At 56.2% G+C, this 15,148-nt stretch overlaps 6 protein-coding genes across 6 annotated transcripts; 2 read left to right on the top strand and 4 right to left on the bottom strand.

The window, feature by feature from the left end:
• Nucleotides 1–342: 342 nt before the first annotated feature.
• BU26DRAFT_424941 (uncharacterized protein) lies at nt 343–660 on the bottom strand (the record flags this gene model as incomplete). The annotated part of the gene is made up of 1 exon (XM_033823598.1): nt 343–660. A coding segment is annotated over one exon (318 nt), but the record flags the coding sequence as incomplete, so codon positions are not given.
• A 696-nt stretch (nt 661–1,356) lies between these two features.
• Nucleotides 1,357–2,443, bottom strand: BU26DRAFT_425533 (uncharacterized protein; the record flags this gene model as incomplete). Its single annotated transcript, XM_033823631.1, has 2 exons — nt 1,357–2,351; nt 2,398–2,443. 2 exons carry the CDS (start codon nt 2,441–2,443, stop codon nt 1,357–1,359), a joined length of 1,041 nt encoding a protein of 346 aa, XP_033685058.1.
• Nucleotides 2,444–2,661: 218 nt separating this feature from the next.
• On the top strand, nt 2,662–3,720 carry BU26DRAFT_425098 (ribosomal protein S2; the record flags this gene model as incomplete). The annotated part of the gene is made up of 3 exons (XM_033823606.1): nt 2,662–2,887; nt 2,996–3,210; nt 3,259–3,720. The coding sequence occupies 3 exons, from the start codon at nt 2,662–2,664 to the stop codon at nt 3,718–3,720; spliced, it is 903 nt and encodes a 300-aa protein (XP_033685057.1).
• A 1,081-nt stretch (nt 3,721–4,801) lies between these two features.
• Nucleotides 4,802–6,988, bottom strand: BU26DRAFT_518517 (glycoside hydrolase family 72 protein). The gene is made up of 4 exons (XM_033828833.1): nt 6,451–6,988; nt 6,190–6,401; nt 6,025–6,139; nt 4,802–5,974 (listed from the first exon to the last, which is right to left on the bottom strand). The coding sequence occupies exons 1-4, from the start codon at nt 6,569–6,571 to the stop codon at nt 5,130–5,132; spliced, it is 1,293 nt and encodes a 430-aa protein (XP_033685056.1). The 5' UTR covers nt 6,572–6,988; the 3' UTR covers nt 4,802–5,129.
• Nucleotides 6,989–11,158: 4,170 nt separating this feature from the next.
• BU26DRAFT_504451 (uncharacterized protein) lies at nt 11,159–12,727 on the top strand (the record flags this gene model as incomplete). Its single annotated transcript, XM_033826777.1, has 1 exon — nt 11,159–12,727. One exon carries the CDS (start codon nt 11,159–11,161, stop codon nt 12,725–12,727), a length of 1,569 nt encoding a protein of 522 aa, XP_033685055.1.
• Nucleotides 12,728–12,965: 238 nt separating this feature from the next.
• Nucleotides 12,966–14,465, bottom strand: BU26DRAFT_504450 (uncharacterized protein; the record flags this gene model as incomplete). The annotated part of the gene is made up of 1 exon (XM_033826776.1): nt 12,966–14,465. One exon carries the CDS (start codon nt 14,463–14,465, stop codon nt 12,966–12,968), a length of 1,500 nt encoding a protein of 499 aa, XP_033685054.1.
• Between the last annotated feature and the right edge of the window lie 683 nt (nt 14,466–15,148).

Below are 15,148 nucleotides of genomic sequence, written 5' to 3'. Positions count from 1 at the left end.
AGAGGCAGTAAATGACAAGTTGGAGCGCTCTACTGCTTCGCTCGTTTCGAAGCCGGGATCACGCACGCACGAGGACATCGGGTTTGCTCCAATATGCCCATGTCCTGTTGCGGCGTCGCACGCTTCTCCCATCCTCCTCAGTTCCGTGCTAATGTTGACGAGCCCATCAACCAAGACTCTCAACATCTCATTCGTCTCTTTCATCTTCTCCGCATCAAAGACCGCCCATTTGGTAATCGTCTTGACACTCTTCTCTTTTTGATTCATCCTCGCTATCGCTGCGAACCTCTCTTCCGGTGCGTACGGGCCGCTCACATTAACCAAACTAGAAGTTGCATTGCTCCTTAGGCCATACTTGCTTTCGTAGGCCTTGAATTGCTGCAACAGATATTGTATCGACTCCAGAGACTTCAGAATAGTGGGTCTGACGTGGTCGGCGTCCAATTCTTGAAAGTACGGCCTCTTCTTGGTCCCAAGACGTGAAATGAGTCCGACCCCTTCTCCCCAAAGTAACAGCCGCAGTCGTTGCTGCTGAAAACTCGCATTCAGCACCTCAAAGTCTTTAGCGAAATCCTGGGCGGCGAAAACGATCTTGAAGCTTTCAATGCAGGTTTGGAACAAGGCTGCAACGCCCACGGCGAGGCCCGCTGCCTCTGCCATGCGAAACGCAGTGACCTCGGGAGGTCCCTGGTAGCTCGAACCACGATCGTTGAGGACAGGACAGGCCTGGAGGTCGAGGAGAACCAGTGCATTCTTATAGAGCTCGAGGATTGGAGGACTAATTAACGCAGTGCGAGGTGGAATCGCCAGCGCACATTGCGATGTGGCTGTGCTGAATGGCGTTGAGCTGACCGGTCACCCCGAATGAGCGGGGTTCGGAGATTCAATTTGAAGAACATCGAAGCCATGCTGGCTCATCTTTCGGCTCGATTTTGCAGAGATAAAACTTCAAAGGTTGCGTGGAGGTGGTGGAAACTTTCATTTCAGTGATATCAGGACATTAGGCGACGGCCGCGATGCAGCCGTTCGACGGCATAAAGTTTGCGGATTGTACCTTGCGAAACGCCGTATCAACGGGGCATCAACTAGTGACGCTTGCCTACCTATCATTGTGATCATTTGCACAAAACGGCACGCTAGAAGTCCGAGTGAGCGGCGCATATCTACAGAAGCTCGAACACATCAGCTCTACCTATCGAAGCACTTCACATCCCCCTAAACTACCCTTCATATACTCATCCACATTCCCACTGGGGGTCCATCACTAAGCGGACTGAATGGATATGTCCAATGCTCTCTATTCGCGATGCAATGTTATACAATTGAATATACACCGTCGCCGTCACGGACCGAGTCTTACAAGCTGATCTCGCCCTTCCACGTCCCCTCTGTCAGCCCTAGCGTCTCAATGCAATGCTGCCACCTTGGCCCGCCCCTCTCCTTCCTCCGGAGGTATTTCAGAAGCTTCTGACGCCTGTGAACGAGTAGCCTTAGATTACGCTTGTTGTGCTTGTCGCCCTTGCCCCGACTTTCGAGGAAATCCGCCAGTGTCTTGATCTTCGCCGTCAAGATCGCTATTTGCACCTCCGACGATCCGGTATCCGGACCAATGCGCTTCTTGACCCCTTCGATGTTCGTCTCGGGCCGGATCGGATGCGGATCCGTGGAGTTTATGGAGGGTAGCGGAGGGGCGCGTGGGGGGAAGATGCGGTCTGTCTTGTGGCGGCCGAAGGTCTCGACGCAGCGCGCAATGTTGACGCGCATTCTGTCCTTGGAACTGCCGTTCTCGAGCGCAGTGATGCGAGCGATGGCTTCGGCGGCGCGCGCATGATCTTGCTTCCTCTTTGCTTCGATCTCTTCCGCCGTAGGCTCAGGCGCTTCTGGAGTCTGCCTATTCTGCTGACTTCGATTGTACAGGACGTTCATCGCTCCTGGTGTTGGCATTTCCTTCGGCTTCGCTTCATCCAGTGGGATCGCGATCTGTTCGCTCTTCACGAGCTGCTTCTGAACGGCCTCCGGTTTGAGAGCATAGTTTAGATGCTTATTATCTTGCGGTATCTTCGCATCCTCTGCATTTTGGAGAGGCGCGCCGGTAACGAAGGATTCGATGAAGGGGGTAGGGTTACCGCGGATGGGGTCGCCGAGGGAGGCTACGCGTCCGGCTTCGAGGTCGGCGCGGCGGGAGAGGTTGGCAGCCTTTTTTCGGGCTTGCTGGGCAAGGACATACGGATCGTGAGTCTGCTTCTTTCTGCCAGAGGATGGCTTTGATCTCGATTTGGCTTTGGCTTCGAGAAGGGGTGTTGCGGAGAAAGGGCGGAGCGGGAGCGTGAATTGGGATGTCGGAAGGGCTGCTGGTTCAATTAGTTTGGCTAAGCGATAACATAGGGAGAGAAGTACTCTTCGGCGCCCGCAGGCAGGATAATATCGGTATTCGAGGCGGCATTGGGGATGCTGGAGGGCTTCACGCTCTCAGCTCTCCTCCGAACCATCTCGCCAAAACTTCATCCGAGCAGATTTTCCGGTTCGATCCCCCCATACCCAAAGCAGCTAGCTCGCACATCGAGCTCCTCCAATATCACCTCCCCTCCAAACTTTCCACGACATCGCTCCAACTGCACGACAACCCTCCTTTCGACTCACAACACCAGCCAATCCTCCAAGATGGCGCCCGCAAACCTCCCCGCCATCTTCAACCCGACGCAGCAGGACATCGAGATGATGCTCGCGGCGCAGTGCCATCTCGGGGCCAAGAATCTCCAGGTGCACATGGAGCCATACCTGTGGAAGAGACGCCCGGATGGCGTCAATGTTCTCAACATTGGCAAGACGTGGGAGAAGATTGTCATGGCTGCGCGCATCATCGTCGCCATTGACAACCCCGCCGACAGTACGTTCTCATTTCTTATTTCAGGCCGTAGCGGAACTTTCAAGCTTCCGCTTGAACATGCAATTTTGGGATATTGGATATAAAGGATTGATAGCTAATTATCTGCAGTCTGCGTCATCTCTGCTCGTCCCTACGGCCAGCGTGCCGTGCTCAAGTTCGCCGCGCACACCGGTGCCGTCGCCATTGCTGGTCGCTTCACCCCCGGTAACTTCACCAACTACATCACCCGCTCGTTCAAGGAGCCGCGCCTGATCGTCGTCACCGACCCGCGCACCGATGCGCAGGCAATCAAGGAGGCGTCCTATGTCAACATCCCGGTCATTGTGAGTTTACTCGGGGAACGTGGAAACGGGTGATGCTAATGGAGAAAGGCCCTCTGCGACACCGATTCTCCCACCGAGTTCGTCGACATTGCCATCCCCACCAACAACAAGGGACGCCACGCCATTGGTCTAGTTTGGTGGATGCTTGCCCGTGAGGTCCTTCGTCTGCGTGGCACCCTCGCCTCCCGCGAGACCGAGTGGGATGTCATGACCGACTTGTACTTCTACCGCGACCCTGAGGCGGAGGAGAACAAGGACGCCACGGGTGTCGAGGAGGCCAAGGTCCCCGGTGCCGACGAGGTCGGTACTGGTCCGGTCGAAGCGGGCTTCACCAGCGAGTGGGAGGTCTCTGGCGCTACTGCTGGTGCCTTCACTTCCCAGGCTGCTGCTCAGCCAGGTGGCGGCAGCTGGGACGCCGATGCGACGGACTGGGCTGCTACTGGCACCCAGGAGGCCGGCACCGAGGGCTGGGGCGCCGAGACCACCCAGCAGGGCGCTGTGCAGTGGTAGACGCTCCCTTTACGTCACCATCTGCGCGTTTCTTCCCTTCCATACCCTGTCTTGACAAATACCTCCATCTCTTCATGATGTCGGAGTAAGAGCACGGATCGGAAATATCAGAGACTTCACCAAAAAGAACTATTCAATGTTGCACCCTGGGGATTAGACGGATGGAGGGAACTGTATCAATGCCATGCACTAATGAGGGAAAGATACTCGGACTCTGTTCTGCTTGCTTTGGTGGGTGGAACGGCGAAGGAGGGAAAGCCCTGTGCTGGTGATCGGGTTGTTCTTGAGCTGGCGCCCATTCCTGAAATCTAAGTCTGTTCTTCTCCATACTGTCTTTTCTTGGACCCTTGCGATACGATGTGATATCCCTCTGTGATGTGATTACTCAGTGCGTCCAAGATTTCGGACCGCGGAACGTCTACTTTTATGCCAGTCAGTCGGCCGGGCAGCCAAGCTATGACAGGACGGGTGTATTGCACTTGGGTGAGGGGGAACTAACCAATATACGTAGGAAGAGTACCACGCTCCAAAGATCTGTATGCGCATTGTTGCGGCCTTTAATCCGTCCGTCAACATGCGTGGAACGCGGGTCGGTCGGTCGGTCGACGTAGGTGCAATGAGTTGATCGAGGCATGATACAATACGAGAACGATGCATCGTACACCTACCTACCTACCTGCCTGCTTGCACAATCGGCTCAATTTGCGAAGTGCTGTGAGCGGAGCGTGGTGAGGTAGGGAGTGCGCGGGTGGTGTGGTGTAGACGAGTGAGTGCTCTGATGGAGTGGAGTGGAGTGAAGTGAAATGTGCTACAAAAGTTCTGGATTAGGTTGCTTGGGGAAGAAACGAGGGGTTTTTGGATGGATGAGGAGGGATAGTGGCAGTCTAGGCTTGCTTGGACCTGTCGATGGGGTTGTGGCTAGGTGGAAAAGTGGAGGAAGAAGCGGGAGAAAGCGAAACCGAGTATTTCCTCTAACATGAACGAAAGTCATACGAAGGGAGCCAAAACGCAAGGGGGAACTGTATCCGATGTGATTTCCAGGGGAAACAAGGAAACCGTCACTATTGCGCTCTCAGCGGGATGCAAGAACTGCCAATATCAGACATGCTATTCGATATCTACAAGGGTATGAGTAGGTAGGTACTTTTGTTTTCCTTCCACCGACACATTACATGGTATCATGTCCGTATGCATAGAACCAACGCCATTCCCAATTGCTCGCTGTGCAACTGCTCATGCAACCAGGCCCACCAGTATGGAAAAGGAAACGAAACAACCGGGGTATATGTACCGACCAAGCCATTATTGCAAACCATCTCTACAAGCCCATTACCCGGTTCGCGTTCTCGGTACGCGCCCTTGAAATGCGTCCCTGCGCATGGTTTCGAAATCGAAAAGAAGGGTGCCTCTCACATCCAGATGAGGAAGCCGGCGAAAACACCAACGAGACCGATGCCCATGCTCTGTAGCTCCCGCGCGGGGTTGCCTGGAGCAGCGCCCCTTGTCGCGCTTGCTGTCGCTGAGCTTCCAGATCCCGTAGCTTGAGAACCACCTCCAGTACCGCCCGCCTGCGCCTGGTAAGTCTGCCCCAGCGTAGGGAGCTTCGAGGTAGGGTCGACCTCCCAAGCCTCGGAAGTAAACGCTGGACACGGAGGAGCCGTAAGCGTAGGATTGTACTCCGACTCCTTCACGCCAGACGGACTCAGCGTCTTCCAGTGGTTGCTCAGGTTATCGAAGTCAGGCGAGATAGGCGTCGGTGTTCCAGAGCGGGTATATCCGTCCGGCGGGGCGCTGGGGCCAGGCTCAACCTTGGGGCCATAGCTGACAAGGCCATATTCATTTGCCTCCATGATCCACTCGTAGACAATCGCACCGGACCAAACATTGGCCATTTCATCCCCGAAAATGGCGGCCTGGTCGTCGAAGGTGCGGGGTGGTGGCTTGATGCAGCCAGTCTCGGACAGGAAGATGGGGATGTTGTAGCCCACGTTCGTCACGTTCTCGGTGAGCATGTTGTAGCCGGACTGCATGTAGGACGATTCGCCGCACCACTCGTACGCGTTGAGCGAGTAGAAGTCGAGGGCTTCGGAGGAATTGTCACCGCACGCGAGGTAGTTTTGCAGCATGGGGCGCAGCGTAGAGATGTCGGCGGCGGAATAGCCGATGGGGATGTTGCGGTAGTTTTTGGAGTCGCGGTAGGCTTTGAGGTCGCGGGCGGCGGCTTTGACGAAGGGTGCGGCGACGGAGCCGTTACCTACGAATGGTCAGCAGGCGTTTTGGGTAATGATGAGGGGGGAGGCATACCTGTCGTGAGGACTTCATTGCCGACGAAGAAGCCAGCCAGGTTGTCGTACTTTTGGAAGGTGTCCATGACGGCGGAGAAGTGGTCAAGCTGGGTCTGGTTCCAGTGCGGCGATGTCTACCTCAGTCAGCCTGCTTCTAGACGGTGTGCTGTCACAATGTCCGCACCTGCTCAATCTGCGTATCGAAGGTATCCAAGTCTAGCCAGATGTAGATGCCGGCGTCGGCGAAGGTGCTCATGCAGTCGTCGTGCTCGGCAGAGGGATCAACATGGTAGACACGTATCGAGTTGGTGCTAATTGACTTCATTAGCTCTGCGTCGAGCTTGCACTGTGTGTTGTCGATGAGCGGGTCGTCGGGGACGAGCTGGTAGGCAATGCCTGGCATTCCGTCAGCGAGACGCTCTGTATACTCTCATAATGGGCCTACCCTTGACGTAGAACTGGTCGCCATCGCTCGTGAAGAACTTGGAGCCCTTCACCGAGATGGTAGCGATCGCGTTGACAGCGCCAACGCCGGCGAGGGCGGAGGTCAAGAGCGCGGTGCGCATGGTCGGCTGCTATCTGAAGGCGCAGAGATAGACACAATGGGAGATGGAATGAGATACGGCGGTGGTCAAGCGGGGGCCCGGGTCTAAACGAGGGAAGATGTTGACAGTAGAGCTGTGCGGAACGAGTGACTGTGCGGTGGGAAAGGAAGCTCCTGGCTTTCTTGCGGTGTTGATGTCTGCCTAGGTGACGTCTCAGGCGGTCGCACACACGGTCGGTCGCAGAAGTCGCAAGCAGCACGCGGGGGAAGTAGCGAGTGAAAGATCCGATCCTTCTCACCGTGCCTCCTGAAGTTGACGAGAGGGTGGAAGGAAGAGAAATCCGGGATTTGGCTCCTGGATGGAGCGAGGACCTTGCCCCCGGCTCCTCGATCCGGCCAGTCAAAGCGGGCAGGCAAATGTCAAATTGCCATGCACGGCACGAACGGCGATGGAGAGCTTGCGATAAGAAACGCGCCGGCGCGCGATGTGCCGGTGCGCACGTCATCTCGCTCGGCCAAGCGTCGTCATTGGCCAATGCCGCTCAAGCCGCCGTGTTTCGCGTTGGCATCCATGCTTGAGCCCGCCGCCAAACGCGCCATCCTTGGTTGTCCTGCCTTTGTTCGGACAGGAAAGTTCCTGTTCCAACACGAAACATCTCGCATCTTGTGTTCTTTGCTCTCGATGCTGGAGACCCAACTGCATGCATCTCGAGATGCCGCTGAGATTAGGGGGTCCAGGCGTTGGGATCGCGGCACGCATATTACGCACCGGGGTGCCACCTTGCGTGCGAAACAAACCAACGTCACACCGAAACGGCTTCCCCGGTACACGATCCGGAGCCTCATTTTACAGTTTGGTTGCATCTTCATGTGAGGAAGGATGGTACAGTACTCCGCAAGGGGGGCGCAATCTGCCTTGCGAGAACAGTACCACTCGGCTTCTACCTTCTACCGCGTACGGCCCCGGATGGCCCAAATGATGTTTAGCGGTAGCAGGTCTCTCCCGAATTACTACGACCCTTCAAAATCTGTCCGCCGCTTCTCACGTCGCTCTTGCTTCGAATGCGTTCACACCTGCCGCTGACTAAGCCAGGATTATCGCGTCACCCACGCACTCGCTCCATCACTCCATCCTGCCTCACCATCACTCTGCAAGCTCACAACTTTTCATTATTATTATTCTTCTTATATTTTTTTGGGGGGTTTCTACTTATAATATCAGTCCATATAAAAACTCCTTGCAGACATTGACACCTCTCGTCCGCATTGAGTACAATCGCTCATCATCGCACACCTGTTTCCCCCCACCGCATGGCCAGTCGATAAGCATGCGGCATCACAATCGTCAGCCACCTTGCACCGTATTCCAAGACGCATATCGTAGCCAGCCAACGGCAAGCTAGAGTCATCGAAGCTTCGCATTCATTCTTGAGAGGCCGGAATCCTGGGCCTCCGCGCGCAGATCCTCGTTCGGCAATTCGGGCATGTGTTGCTCGCTGCCGTCCCGCTGTTGATGTACTGGTCGATGCAGTCGAAATGGAAGCAGTGGCTGCAAGTTCGCGGTTGCACACATGCGAAGTCGGGATGCTCGAAGCCATCCAGGCAGATTGTGCACAGCTCCTCCTCTGCAGGATAAAGCTCCGCTAACATGTATTGCAGTGTCTCGATGGGCGGACCCACGGGCACCAACTCAGCATCTTGCAGGTTGAGGCGGCTGCTCAGATCGTCGTCGAGCCGCCTTAACTCGATCTGGTAGTCCGGGAAGCGGCCGAAGTCGTCGGCGTAGAACGCCAGTTCCACCTCGTCAGGCCCGTAGACACGGTGTCCAGGAGCCCAAAAAAGCTGTCCTATGTCCAACGTACCATTGACGTAACCCCATCCAGCTACAACCCGGGACATGTCCCCGGTCGGGTCAACGACTGAACTTGATGCGTTGTTCGTCAACCAATCCCGAAGACCCGTAGACGCATATGTGAAAGACCGAGCATCCGTCGCGATCTTCCACATTACTGCCCAAAGCAGGTCCCAGCATCCTTTGATATTGACGCTCGTTAGGACTTGCCGAACTCGATACGGGGTTTCTGAAAAAGGATCTTCGACCCGCTTGTGCCAGATGGCTTCGATTTGCAAGTACGCATTGATGTACATGAAGTATGGGGGTGGGCTCACAGAATCTTCATCGGTTGGGTTGCAGAGCCGCCATGTCTCAAGCACCGCGCTGGCGATGAGGACGAATTGGTGGAACACCGCTACCAAGGCTTCCCCGTCGCACACGCCTTCTTCCGTGCGCTCTGCCAGGAAGGGTCGGAGAGCTTCAGCCAACGCAGGAAATTCGCCATCATCACCGGTCTCGGCAACACGACACTGCTCGCTTAAGTCGGTGGGTCTCCGAACGTAGTATGGCTGCTGTATCAACAGCTTCTTGATAGCCTCGATCTGGAACGACTCCCATTCCATGTCCGGATGGAGTGCACACCGGATGAGCCACGCCTTGCCGCGCGATAGGAAGCTTGCAGATGGGGCCGGCAGGTTTGGGGTCCCTATCACCCACGCATTGGCGACGGTAGCATCCCAAACTTCCTTGGGATCAATATGGGCCAGAGTGTTCAGAAAGTGGGCATCCCAGTGCGGCAAAGCAGCAAGACTTGTAAGGAGCTGCTCCATCGTTCGCCGCGGGTAGCGAGGGTTCTGACCCCACTGGAAGTGCACAAGAGCCGTACAAACCAGCAGGTAGAAGCAGTTGAAGACAACCTCGATATCCTGTACACATGGCCCAGAAGGCACCCAGAAGTATCCAACACCTCGGTCGTAGCGGCATGTCCACTCTGGCGTCCCGTTGATTGTGGCCTCGTCCAGATAGAAGACGAGCGCCTGGCGGAGACAGCGGATGAAAGCACCCTGGCTAGCGAGCGGATCTGGGAAGTCGTATGCGGGCGCCGTATCGCGAAGCGATCGGAGGGGGTCGGGTCGGTTCATGTTGTTTGCTGGCTATGGCGCGTTTGCGCGTTGATGGTTTGTGTTTGGCGCTGAAGTGAGTGTCGAGGACGTTGAAGTGCGCACGAGGTAGGGCAAGATGTGCACATGGTCAGATTTCACTTGGTTTCCCGCGCATCAATTGCACCATTGCTTCGTCTAGGCACTGACACTGCACAGGTGCGAAATGAAAATTCCTTTCCCAAACGACGCAATGTTCACGCTTACGTAGACGTGCAGCATTTATTTCGTGCTCCGGCACCGGTAAAAACAGGGTGCGTATCAAACAGCAGTACGCGCTGTGGAAACAACGGTCAGCATTCTGGATTGTAAGACGCCGAATTGGAAGGCACTAATGCATCATGGTCAGGCCGAGCAATTGGCAGACATCTTCCAGGCGAAAAATCCAAGTCCGACTCCTCGATTGCTTCCATCAAAACCATTCTCGGATCTGCTCCACGCTCATCTCGTAGCCCTCGGCTCGCGCACCTTTGCCTGCACCTCGGGCGCTAATAAGGGGTCCTTACGAAACCTGAGCCAGCATCCTCTAATGCTCTCCAGGCCTCATCCTCGCCGCCATACAGTCGCATTGGGCATTCCGTATATGACTCGGCTACGAGTCGTACGTGTTTCCAAAGATCAACAATAAAAAGTCGGGATGACACCACCATAACGTCGCCATACTCGACTTCACTATGCCGCTAGGTACCCTCATATTCGTCAGCCCCGTTCTCTCCCTGGACTTCATCCTCTTCCTCTTCGTCGAAGCAATAAGGCTGTCTGTATGTTATCGTCCGACGCATTGGGCCGGTTGTTGACGAGCTCCTGGAATGTGAAAGTCAGCTAGGGGAGTCGAAGCCACTCGCCACTCCTTTCCGCGGCAGCCGCTTAGTCACCGTAGCTAAGGGTCCTCCGGCACTGTGTGGAAGCTTAATGAATGGTTTTGGAAGGAGTTGAGAGGTCCGGAAGAAAGAATGCATCAGTGTTGGATTGTAGCAATAGCAGGATGCAGTGTCGGCGATAGCGGTACTACTTTCTCATGCTTCCAGTGTGGACTTTCTACAATACCGACACTGGGCCCTTTCTCGAGTATTGGTGGGTAGGACAAATACTCAGACAAGGAAGCGCTGGTGAGCAGTAGTGGACGAGAACACCAGGAGAGACTCGGATGGCAGGTTGGCTCAAGTATCTGCACAATGTTGTTCGCGATCGAGAGACAGGATTCACTCCCCGCAGCTCTGCACACGCTAACCACCAATAGAGTCGAGATGTTGCAGGGTTATCCCAGAAGAAGATGGACAACTACGAGGACGTATAATTACTGTAGGAGACTAGACGAGACGCAGTTCTGGGTGAGCTTGGTTCGACGACCGCTTGAGGGGGTTTTAGTGGTGTTCGGGTGCTCCCGCCAACACCGACCACTGCCCAGCAGCATCACGAACCAGGGAACCATCAGTGACTAGCCAAAATAAGGGTATCAATTTCTCAACGGGTATCTCTACACGACTGGCACTGGCCTGGCATTGTGAATGCACGATTGGGGTTTATACTTCATCTGAACAACGCACTTCGTCTCATCTAACCCCCTTGACCCCTTAGTGATCACAACTGCGAAGCGCCAAACAGATCCCCTAAAATGTCTCTCAACAACAAACTTCCGCACTTCACAAGCTTCCGAACGTTGGCTCGAGCGCCGGGCCGACCACGCGAGCCCGAGTACATCCCACTCCCCGATCTCGCTTCAACACTGCACGGCAGCCCCGTCGACGAGGTGATCCAAGTGCTGCAAGAGCTGAGCGAGCTCGCCATCAACATCCACCTCGTCGCCACCACCAAGTCCGACCACGTCCGCAGCTGCATCCAAGAGGAACTCGACGACGCCTACCAGGCCTGGGGAACAAAGCGCTACACCGTCGGTGAGAAGGGTCGGCCACATCTCACCACCATCATGGACGTAGACTCCTACAAGGCCATCATCCGGAAGAACCGGGGCAAGATCGGGGATCCAGCGCGCATCGTCCTCCGCCGCCCGCCGCCCTACGGCTACGAAATCTCCCGCGGACAGCAATGGTTCCTCCGCTGTGCTATCCACCCTGACGCCGATCCAGACGGCTCCCTCGCCCGCACATGGTCCGCCTACCTCGAGCCGCAGCCGCAGTACCTGCCCTGCAAGACCACGCAGCAGCACTGCGACATGCTCATCCGCGCCTACGACAGCGTCATGCAGTACGACAAGACGCACGGCCCCGGCACGCACCCGGGCAGCAAGTTCCACGGGCTCGGGCGCGCGCTGCGCCCCTTCGTCGCGCCGGGCGCCTTCGACGCCGAAGCCGTGTACTGGGTGCTGCACGAGTTCGTGCGCCTGGGGCTCTTCGTCGCGGAGCTGTGGACGCACTGCTGGAGGCTGATACTGCGCTCCGAGCGCGGCGTGCCGCTCTGGAACGCCGACGGCAAGGCCCGCCAGCTCGACGCCATGTACACGCTGCGCATGGGCGACTGGACGGATCCGACGCCGGTGCGCGTGCGGCGCGTGCTGGCCGAGGAGAACATCGGCGCGACCCTGCTGTTCCTGGCGAACCACGTGTTTCCGACGGCTATCGCGCCGCGGGGCAGCACGATCAGCGCTGAGCAGCTGGCGTGGAGGATGCACGGCTGGATCCTGGACGCGGTGCGGACGAAGGGGTTCGATGCGGAGGGGCGGATCGCGCGGGTTATCCGCGACAATGCCCTGGACGCACTGCCCCTGGGTGGCAGCACGGCATTCTACCATCCACCCGGCGTGCTGGCCTTCTTCTCCCACGACCGCGTCCACCTCAGCAACATCAACGATGGGAAGCTGGAGGTGGGCAGCCGCGGTCGAGATGTCCTGGAGTACGCCAACGCGGTGCGGGATCCGCCCGACGACCGCCCTTGCTCGATCTGCTACGACGACATGACGGCAGGGGAGGAGCCGTGCGTGTGGCTGCTGCGCTGCGGACATGTCTTCCATGCGGAGTGCGTGCAGCCGTGGATTATCAAGGTGCATGTTGGGCGCAAGGGGGAGATGGTTGATCCGCGGTGCCCGAACTGTAGAGAGGTGATTTTTACTCGGCAGACGATGCTGGCGGTGGCGAGGTGGGAGGCATCCCAGAAGAAGGAAAAGAAGGAGGGAAAGAGGGAAGCGGGACAGAAAAAAAGCGATGACGCCACGGGGAAGAAGAAGTAGAAGGTTTTTTGCGGTGCTAGCGTCTCTTGCGGGAGCATTGGATAATTTGCGAAGGCGTTGAATTGATGTTGGAATAAGAATGAAATATGATTATGAAAAATGTGTACTTGTGGTGACCCAGCCAACTCTATCTCGTCTTATCTAACCCCGGTAGATAGTCCATGTCGCTCTCAACATTGTCTCTTCTCTTCTATTATGCTAGCATCACGTGAGGTTGCTGTACGGGTCCGACAGATGCCTAGCAGGCCCTCAATGCCCCAAGGCTCTTCGGAAGCGGCGGCACGGGAGGAGCTTCAGCTTGCCCACCATGGAGACTTCCTCTGCTCCCTCTTCGAAGCCACTTCCCCTCACACTGCGTGCTAGAATGCTTATTCGGACTCCGCACGGGCGTAGTCGCAGGTGACGTAGTCGGTCGCGGCATCTCAGGAGAACCTCCCCGCGAACGCGGCCTTGAGAAGTGAATCGGCTCGCTCAGAGTGACGGCCTTGAACGCGCTATCCTTGCTCGAGGAGGATGACGACGAGTCGAAAGATGTCGCCGAGGACGAGGAGGAAGGCGGCGACGCGTTATGCTGGATAGCAGGCGGGGTTCTTCGGCCATCCGAAATAGACATGGAGTACAGCGATTCCGGAAGCTGGACCAGCGATACTGTAGGTTTCGCACCGCTCGCTTTCATACCGCTTTTGCTCCGCGGCAGTCGCTTCAGGTTCTTTTCCATCAGTGCGCTTAGGTAGACGTGCTCGCCGCCACTTCTGTCTGCCTCTTCTTTGCGTTGCTCTTCTATGCGGTCCTCTAGGTTCGAACTCGATCGTTTCAGGATTGGTTTCCCGACCGCCTGGCCCTTGACCGGTTTCACAGGAGAGGCTACGGTGAGCAGGAATACGCTGCTCCAGGAGGACTGGCGGTGGAGTGAAGGACAGTGCTCGGGGATCTGCTTTCTGGGTGCGATGATCTCGTCTGCGGCTTTAGAGAAGGCTACGCGCTTAGAGGAGTGTCGGGAGCTTGGTGGTTTCTCCTCGGGCTGGGGTTCGGACTCGACCTCTGGCTGTAGATTTGGCTCTGGAGTTGTCGAAGATCGATCGGAGATGATTAGAGTGAGGTTCGGGAGATTCCAGGATATGCGGGTCGATACTTTAATCGGTGATAATTGGGGGATCTTGTACTCTTCTTTTGCTTCGTGCGCTGGGAGTTGAAGAGGTGGAAGCACCGAGGGCTGTTTCTTGGGTTGTGGGGGGGTCGCAGGCGGGGACGGCGTCGCGATTGGATCGGCTGGGGTCCCATCGGAATTCCTTGCCGGCGGACATTTGGAACGCGTAATGGAGCTGGACGTGTTCGAGGCCAGAGCGTCTCTTTTTGCGTGATCAACCTCTTTCGCCTCTATCAGGGTATCCGATGGCTTGAGTAACTTTGATACCGTCTCGAATCGTCCCATCTCTTTCATATTTTTCGTGTCTTCGTGTACTGCAGGAAGGTCTAAACCAACTGGCGCCGACTTCGTCTTCCGCAATCCACCAAAGGAAGACCGTCTTGGCCGAGCTGCGAAACCTTTTGGATCTGAGTGCGCTCTTCTGCGCTTGCGCGCTTTCGTTCCTAAATGCAACTTCTCTGAGAGGTCGTTGGAGACGACTGCTCCGTCCATGTCGGTATTTGGATTCGACTCTCTTGATCTTGGTCGCGGCTGTATCATGTCGAAGTCGGGATCAGTGGCGCCGTGTCCGAACGGAAGGCAATGCGGCATCCTGAGGAAATTGCCTTGAAGAAGTACTACTTGGGAGAAACGGCGAGATGGAAGTCAAGGAACGAAAATATACAGAGTAGCAAAGGGAACCCCGCGCGCAAGACGCCGCAAGGCAGCAGGCATAGAAGTACCCCTCCCAAATACCTTACCTAAACCGACATCCCCAAGGCCGGCGACGGAGAGCACGCACCTCAAGGCAGATCGGCCTCGAGAGTTTGGCCACCTCCTGCGCCGTTGGCCAACCCCGAGACCTGATACAGAGAGCCGGGGTTTTCTGTCTCTTGCGCTTCACACCGCGAACTTCGAGCAGGTCCCTGCTATTAGCTCGACCCGCTTGTTCAGGTTTTCAGATTCCATCTTGAAAGCGCGTCTCTACCTAGTAAACCAGTTTACTTAGCCGAATAAGGATCGCAATTCCCGTGTCATTGTTCCTTCTGGCCATGCACGAGCAGGGGTTTGCCCGGCCCAGCCCAGCGCAGTCATCAATCGTCCGTCCCGTCGAGCCTCAAGCATCGCGGAACTTTTCGCATGCTGGGTGGAGCAGCGTAGCCGCAGGAGACTGGCCTTAAAACAGTGCCCGACTGTTGTCCGTCGGGAATCATAAGGAGCGGTCTTCGGCTTTTGCAAAGGCTCGCTAGTGAAAACGGACCAGACCATCCCAAAATAGGAAAGGGGCCAAAACC

Source organism: Trematosphaeria pertusa, assembly GCF_010094035.1.
Source record: "Trematosphaeria pertusa strain CBS 122368 unplaced genomic scaffold BU26scaffold_6, whole genome shotgun sequence".
NCBI classification, from domain to species: domain Eukaryota; kingdom Fungi; phylum Ascomycota; class Dothideomycetes; order Pleosporales; family Trematosphaeriaceae; genus Trematosphaeria; species Trematosphaeria pertusa.
The sequence above is the reverse complement of the archived record's forward strand: the minus strand, read 5'-3'. Positions and strand labels throughout refer to the sequence as shown.

Excerpts from the sequence above, each read along its gene's own strand:
- BU26DRAFT_518517 (XM_033828833.1), bottom strand. The coding sequence starts at position 6,571 with ATGCGCACCGCGCTCTTGACCTCCGCCCTCGCCGGCGTTGGCGCTGTC. Across the intron at positions 6,402-6,450 it reads CGACCAGTTCTACGTCAAGG|GCATTGCCTACCAGCTCGTC; the intron begins GTAGGCCCATTA and ends ACGGAATGCCAG. Across the intron at positions 6,140-6,189 it reads TCGATACGCAGATTGAGCAG|ACATCGCCGCACTGGAACCA; the intron begins GTGCGGACATTG and ends TGACTGAGGTAG.